This window comes from Quercus lobata, chromosome 3 (genome assembly GCF_001633185.2).
Source record: "Quercus lobata isolate SW786 chromosome 3, ValleyOak3.0 Primary Assembly, whole genome shotgun sequence".
NCBI classification, from domain to species: Eukaryota; Viridiplantae; Streptophyta; class Magnoliopsida; order Fagales; family Fagaceae; genus Quercus; species Quercus lobata.
Genome location: NC_044906.1, coordinates 50908041 through 50916262, shown reverse-complemented (window position 1 = coordinate 50916262; position 8222 = coordinate 50908041). Strand labels below are relative to the sequence as shown.

General features: G+C 37.8%; 1 protein-coding gene across 1 annotated transcript; it reads left to right on the top strand.

The window, feature by feature from the left end:
- Nucleotides 1-1490: 1490 nt before the first annotated feature.
- On the top strand, nt 1491-1880 carry LOC115981024. The gene has a single exon (XM_031103215.1). It carries the CDS (start codon nt 1491-1493, stop codon nt 1878-1880), a length of 390 nt encoding a protein of 129 aa, XP_030959075.1.
- Nucleotides 1881-8222: the final 6342 nt, after the last annotated feature.

The following is an 8222-nucleotide window of genomic DNA, read 5'->3' as shown; positions in this document are numbered from 1 at the left end:
AGAAAAATTCAAATCTACATCTAATGAAGATGTAAATTTGTTTTTATTTTAAGAAAAAGAGTTGTTCACATGTAGATTATTGATATTCAGGAAAGAGATTATAACAATTGCATAAAAAAAATCATGCTTTAAGCAAAAAAATGATTAATAATTCAAAGATAAAAATAAAAATAAAATAAAAAAAAACATTCACCATCATAAACATGAAATATAAAAGAGAGTAGGGTGATTGAAAACAACCTCTTGCATGAGCACTCCTTGTTCTTGAGAGGATGTTTTAGGGTTCAAAGAAACTTATTCAGTTATCTTTGAAACCTAAAAACCCTAATTTAAGCAGCAAGTCTCAGATAGGATCAGCAAATATCAGAAATTTGAGGGTCCCAAAATGTATGCCTCTCAGAGCGTAAAAAAAAGGTCCCTGGGGGGCGAAGAGTGTGCTGAATTATGAGATGCCTCCTCTATTTATAATGGTTGGAATTCTGAAAAAAATAAGCAAAAAAATTTTGGGGGAAAATCCTAAAAAAAAGGAGATTTGGATAAGAGTAAGCTGATTTTTCAGATTAGAACCAGTTTCGTATTTTGATCATATCGCTTTTGTCAAAATTCAGATTAAGCTGAAATTTTGTCAGCTGAAGGAAAATTCGATTTTATACAACTTTTCCAGAAATAGCCTAGTCATAATTTTGAGTTATACTATGCCAAAAGTGCCTCAGAACGTGAATCTTAGCACGTTTTTAAGGTGTTTTCCAACTCTAAGACTATATTTGGACAAAGTTCAGAATTATTTTCATGATAAACCTCATTCCAAAGTGATAATTATGACTTTTTAAAATAATTATTTTGAATGTAATTATCCTAAAAGCCACATTATCCACAATCTTTAAATATTATCAGCTTATTTGTTTTAATCCCATGCAACAAATCTCACTTTAAGAAAAATACTCCACCAATCACATAAATTCATTTAATTAATTTTAATTAATAACCAATCAAAATTAATTTCAATTAATCACACGTGATCAGCTTCACCCCATACAATGCATGTAGACTGTGCAAACTTGATCATGCGATATCTTTCAATTGGCGGTTCGATTTGGAAACCGGACACACCATCGCGACCATTAGAACGTCAAGATCATTTTTATGATATGCAATGAATGATTTAATGCATGTAATGCAAAAACAAATTGATGCATGTAATGCAAGAGCAAATTGATGCATGTGATCAAATTATGATTTTTGGGGTACATGGATGGTCATTCAAGTCATTCTCCTTAATTAAATCATGGGTGCAAAATTGAGTGTCTACAATGGTAAAGAGGATTTTCTAGATAAAGGCATTTTGGATGTTGAGTTAGGGACATGAAAGATGTACTTTGACAGAGCCGGCCGCAAACCAATATGGGAATGGGATAGGAGTAATCTTGATCACTTTCGTGGGATCTTACATAACTTTGGCAATCAAGTTGAACTTTGAAGCAACTAATAACATGGCTAAATATGAAGCTTGCATCGGCAGAATGGAAGCCCTTCAAGAATTGAGGGTAAAAGAAGCCAAAGTCTTTAGGGATTCAACTTTGGTTATAGCTCAAGCACAAAAGTTGTGGAAAGTGAAGGAAGAACATTTGAAACCTTATCAACAATACTTGGAAGACTTAACCAAGACCTTTAACAAGATCAAGTACACAATCATCCCTGGAGCTCATAATCAATTTGTGGATGCCCTAGCTACTTTAGCCTCCACGATTGAAATACCCAAAGGAGTATGGACACGACCATTGGAAATTAAACAAAGTGGTGAGGAAGTGCATAGAAAGAAGACCGAAGCTTCAGTAATCGCAGTAGAGGAAGAGGAAGCTCCTGGTACTACGACATCATGAAGTTCTTGGAACTAGGGGCATATTTAGATGGTGCTGACAAGAGAGAGTATCGTTCCATTAGAATGATGGCATCCCAATACATCCTATGTGGAGGAAAACACTATAGAATGTCCTATGATGATGTACACCTTCATTACTTGAAAATAGAAAAGGCCAAGAGGCTAATGGAAGAGGTTCATCAAGGAATTTGTAGCCTTCACATGAATAGAAGGATGTAAGATAAAAGATCCTAAAGATGGGGTACTACTGGAGTAAAATGGAGACCGATTGTGTGGACTATGTGAAAAGTTGCCATGATTGTCAAACACACACCACCTTGAACTATGTACCACCTAGTGAGTTGTATACATGACTTCTCCATGTCCTTTCTCAATTTGGCGCACAGATGTGATTGGAAGAATAGCTCCTAATTCTTCAAACAGGCATGAGTACATTTTAGTGTGGTAGGTCAAAAACGTATTCACTCCTTATGATGAATTAATTGATTAATTAGCCAAGTTTATTAATTAATCAAATTAACATGCAATAGTACATGGCAGCACAAACAAATCACCAATTTACTAAAGTATGCAGTGGAAAATAAATTGACACGGTGATTTGTTTACGAATGGGGAAAACTTACACGATAAAAACCCTATCGGGTGATTTTAAGGTCACCACTCCTGAGTATCCACTATTATCAAAACAAGCGGTTACAAGTAAAGGAATCCTAGTACCTTATACCAACCTACAGTTGAACCCTTACCCCAATACCCAATTAGACTTGTTCTGTAGTGACAATATCTCCTTTTCAATGCACGGCTCCCAATACGTGATTAACCAATTGCGCAGATCCAGTACGTGACTTGATCACCAACTTAGGAAGGATGTTAGTTGCAAAGTTCTTCAATTCATCACACAATGAAGATCATGAAGTTGCTTGGTCAAAAAACCCTAAGGTGTACAAGCACAATAGCTTCTTCAAGAACTAGGGCAAACTAGGTTTCCAATCACACTCTTCTTCACACTATGGAATTGTGCTCTTGTGCAACTTGTGTCACCTTTTACGGTCCTTAAAATAATCCTTATACATGTTTAGGGTTGTGAGAAAAGAAAGCCCAAACATACATTCACGAATTGTATAAAAATCATAACTAAAAATCTGAACTTTATAAATCTCGACAAATACCCTATCTGTTGAGCAACTGTCGAGCCTTGGGTTGAAACAACTCTCTTTAAACCTCGATTGATGCTAGTTGTTGAACTTTAAAATCCAGTAATTTTTGACTTGATTCTTGGACAAATGTGCATGGCTTTAACACTTGAACATGAAACCTTGTTTCTTGAAGCATTAAACATATCCTAAATGTACCCAATTATAAGTAAAGTGCGTTTTTTCAAAGGATTAGCCAATTATATAAAATAGTGACATATGTTCCTATCATTGAATCATATATGTCCTAACAAAGTGGCAATTGACTACTTCACTAAGTGGGTGGAAGCAGCCTGCTACTCTGTGTTGAAGGCTAAGCATATGGCCTAGTTTTTAGAAAACAACATCATATGTCGGTTTGGGGCACCCCAAGAGATCATTTTCGATAATGGTTCCCACTTTGAAGGCGAAGTCCAAAGGGTCATGGAAGAATATGGTATCGAGCATCACAAGTCTTCACCATACCAACCACAAGCTAATGGGGTCATGGAAGTAACCAATAAGAATGTGAATAATATCCTAGCCAAGATGGTAGTGACATACAAAGATTGGGCTAAGAAGCTTCCTTTTGCCCTATGGGGTTATAAAACTTCTATCTGAGCATCAATGGGAGCAACACGTGCTTCCTATTGAGGTGGAGATACAATCTTTGAAGGTATTGGTAGAGACTAAGGTCCTAGAAGAGGATTGGGCTAAGGCGAGATATGAACAATTGACTTTGATAGATGAGAAGAGAGCCAAAGCACAATACAATGCACAAGGACACCAAAAAAAGATTGCAAGGGCATTCAACAAGAAAGTGAAACCATGAAACCTTAAAGAAGGGGACTTGGTCTTGAAGGTGCTTAGAGATGAGACTTTTGATCCAAGAGGAAAAATGAAGCCTAAGTGGTCTGGACCTTTTATCATTAAGAAGATCATGTCAGGAGGTGCCACATGAATCACAGATTTGGATGGGGAAGAGATGTTTCACCCTATTAACATGGATAGACTCCAGAAATAACACATCTAAAAAAAAAAAGCCTACTAGGTTGAAAACCTAAAAGGGCTGTCCAGGCAAAAATTAAGGCAAAAGAACCACACTAGATTAAAAACCCGAAAGGGAAGTCTAGACAAAAGCTAGGGGAAAAGACTATGGCTATGACGAACATTCCTCAAAGGACGTCATGAGCAAAAATTACAAGGAAAAGGAAAAAGAAAAATGAATAAAGAAGATAACAATAAGTAAAGATAATAAAAAGGGAAATTCTCTCATTGCTCAAATTAAAAGATAACAAGTTTGCTTTCATAGGGGATTTGGAACATTCCAATCTTTTATTAAATTCAAAAACAAAAATAGGAGAATCATAAAAGTGTAGAAAAGTAAAACATGGGGCATATCAAGGTGGTTACTTAGTCCTTCTTATCTTCTTGCTAGTCTTCATGTGAGCCTTCTCATCCTTCAAAATCCACTTCATGTCATCCTTCAACCATTGCTTGTAACTTGTAGTGGGGTAGATATATTTGTGAGGAACAATGTTTTTCGTCACCCTACGGCATGGCCAGGCTTCACTAATCCTACCCTAGATCCTACTTGTGAACACTGTGGTGTGGAAGACACTCTCATCACCAGGAGCTCCTTGATGTTCTCCAAATTTCCTTGAGATACGACAAGTGGAGTAGTAAGAGCAACAACAGAGCCCAACTAAAGTCACACAATGGTCCTTGTAGCAACTGTGAACTATGCTTGATATATGTCACCATTCCACGACCCACTGAATGTCGGTCTCCTTAAGGCAACCCATAAGCTCCATGTATGCTTCAAAGCCCGAAAGGCAAGCCATGCAAAATTAGAGGAATCCTGCTAGGTTGAGAACCTAGGCAAAAGTTAGGGATCATACCTGAAGAAGAAGAGGACTTCCCATAAAGAAACTCGCTTCCTTCCTTTGAAAGGCATCCAAACCATTGAGGGTTTCTGCCAAGATCAAGTCCACTGGATTACCTCTCTTTAGCTCATAAGCCACCATACACATCCAAAGGTCCACACAATGTGACTGTTGAACCAAGAAATATCTTGCAAGGGCACATAAGTAAAAGGCACAAAGGTTGTCTGATCTTGGCCATTCACCCTTAGGGAGGCCTGAACCGGAAAAGTAATCATAGACTAACCTAAGGTTAAGTTTTCCAAAAACACACCACCTATTGGCCGTGGTTCCAAGGACACCCAACACCACTCGCATAAAGGAAGGAAGATCTCCACCTATGGTAGGAATCAATCTCCGGTTCACCCATGATAGCAGCAAATTCCTTAATAATGGGGCACAATTCTATTTCGTTGAAGCGAAATACATGCCGAGAAGGAACCTAATACTTAGCAGCAGCACGAAGAAAAAGCTCATCCAGCCTAATTTGATGGTAAGGGAAGATGCAAGAAAGGCCATAAAGAGCAATAGAATCCTTGAAATCAAGACCAAGCTTCTTAATCCAAGTGGAGACATCGAGGGGAGAGCTATCTGCCATTGAGGGACCCAAAAGAAGTGTTCTCTGAGTTGGAAATACATTGGTAAGGGTTTTGGACCCAAATAGCTACTTTTATACCTTAGTAAGTCGACTAGGGTTCTTCTGATTCACAACCCACATGCACAAAGTCAACCCTGTGTACACAAAGTCAAAGATGCGCATGCATGCTCACCTCTATGAACACATGGCGCTTGGCAAAAGCCCATGTTCCCCTGTTTTGAGCAGAGTTTCTCCACTCCCAAGCACTCCTAGGGTTCCTGTGATCTAAATAATCATTCAAGTCATGTTCCAAGCAAAAGATTGCAAGCATCAAAGAAGCAAAGTTGTATAGAAAACATAAAATTTATCATGTACTTGTAAATTAAGTGTTGAACTCCAATCAAAAGCATAAATGTAAAAAGGTGTTCTTAATACAATCCTCTATCTCAAACTTAATCCAAAATGTTTGCTAAAGGGAATAAAAAACCATAAAAGAAAAAAATGAAAAAGAAAAAAAAAGGTTGTGTATTGTATGCCTATATGTGTCTTAAACTGCAGGTAATCAATAGTGCCGCCTCTTCCTTAACCGATATCTAGAAGTTGCTTCCGAGTCTTCCTTCTCACCATCATCATCAACATCATCACCACTGCTTGGGTGGGCCACTCCTCCAAGACCGTACAACTCCCTCAAGTAGTTAGTCACATCCAACTTGAGATTCCCGACCAGCCACACCAATTCCTCATGCTCTTGGATAGTGGGTTGCAATTCAAAGAAGGAAGGATTACTGACTGAAACAAAAAGAGAAATTTGGAAACAAAAGAAAGGGCTAAAGGAAAAAAGAACTCACCACTCGAGTGTTGGGAAGGAAAGGATAGCCCATGACATTAGGATTACGGGGCACAGCATGCTCCCAATCAAAACCATCCAGGCCATAAGCATAGACCATCCAAGGGAGGTGTGGAGGATCAATGGGCTCACCGGCAGTAGGTTCCTCCTATTACAATTTCCTACATTAGAAGTCATAAAAAGAATTTAAAAAAAAAATTAAAAGAAGAAGAAGAAGAAGAGAGATTGAGCATATACCTGAACAATAAATGAAGGCATGAGGCGAGTAATGTTGAATTCCTTATAGTCCAACCCCTCAAGAAGCTGCTCGGCATAGGAAACATCGCTCCCCCACGAGTTGTACTTAGCATCAGTCATGAAGTGTAGGGCAAGCATAAACTCAAGAGGGACCATTAGAATCTATTGTTCATCTTTACCCACTAGCTAGCATCGCACTGTCTCTACCAGGTATAGCGCCCTCAAGCCTGCTCCTTCAAAAGGTTAGGTGATCTCTAAAGTGATGAGAGTGGTAGGCTCCAAGTCTCAAGAAGTAGGAATAGCCAGCCGGCCCATGGGGTCCAATTAACCTATAAAAACATAAGGTTAGAAGAACAGTATCCTTAAAATAATTCATGAAGGAGCATGAAAGACTACAACTAGTGAACTTACCTCATTAGAAGTCAACCCAACAAGGTGGGCCCTCACTTGGTGGAAGTTGTTCAGGACTAGGTCAGTGCCCAAAGTTATAAGGCCATACCTAATCAACCATCGTCCCAAAAAAAAAAAAAAAAAAAAAAAAAAAAAAAAAAAAAACAAACAAAACAAAACAAAAAACAAAAAACAAAAAAAAAAAAACAAAAACAAAAAACAAAAAACAAAAAACAAAAAAAAAAACAAAAAACAAAAACAAAAAAAAAAAAAAAAACCAAAAAACAATGTTAGGACATGTGTTTCACATGTTAGGAACATATGTCACTATTTTATGTAATTGACTAATCCTTTGACAAAATGCACTTTACTTGTATTTGGGTAGATCTAGGATGTGTTTAATGCTTCAAAAAATAAGGTTTCAAGTTCAAGTGTTAAAGCCATGCAAGTCTATCCAAGATTCAAGTGTGAAAAATGTTGTTCATTAAAGCTTGACAGCTAGCATCTATTAAGCCTTGAAGAGTTGTTCCAGCCCGTGGCTCAACAGTAGCTCGACAGATGGGGTATCTGTCGAGGTTTATGAAACTTAGAATTTCTGGTTTGTTTTTCATCCAATCCGTGATTGCATTTTTGGGCTTTCTTTTCTCACAACCCAACATATAAAAGGATTATTTTAAGGGCCATCAAAGGTGACACAAGTTGCACAAGTGTTAAGCAAAGTTTGCTCAAGCAAATTGTGACCAGAGACAGAATTTTCCCTAGTTCATCTTTCTTGTGAAGAAACTGCTATGTTTGTGCATCGTAGGGTTTTGTGACCATGAAGCTTCTCAATCTTCATCGTGTGATGAACTCAAAAATTTTGCAGCAAAAAACCTTCTCTAGTTGGTGATTAAAGTCACGTACTGGGATTCGTGCAATTGGTTAGTTACGTACTGGGAGCCGTGCATTGAAAAAAAGAGATTGTCACTACAGAACAAGTCCAATTGGGTATTGGGATAAGGGTTCAACAATAGGTAGGTATAAGGTGCTGGGATTCCTTTACTTGTAACTGCTTGTTTTGATAATAGTGGATTCTCGGAAGTAGTGACCTTAAAATCACCCAGTGAGGTTTTTGCCTTATAGGTTTCCCCCATTCGAAAACAAATCACTATGTCAATTTATTTTCCACTACATACTTTAGTTATTGGTGATTTATTTG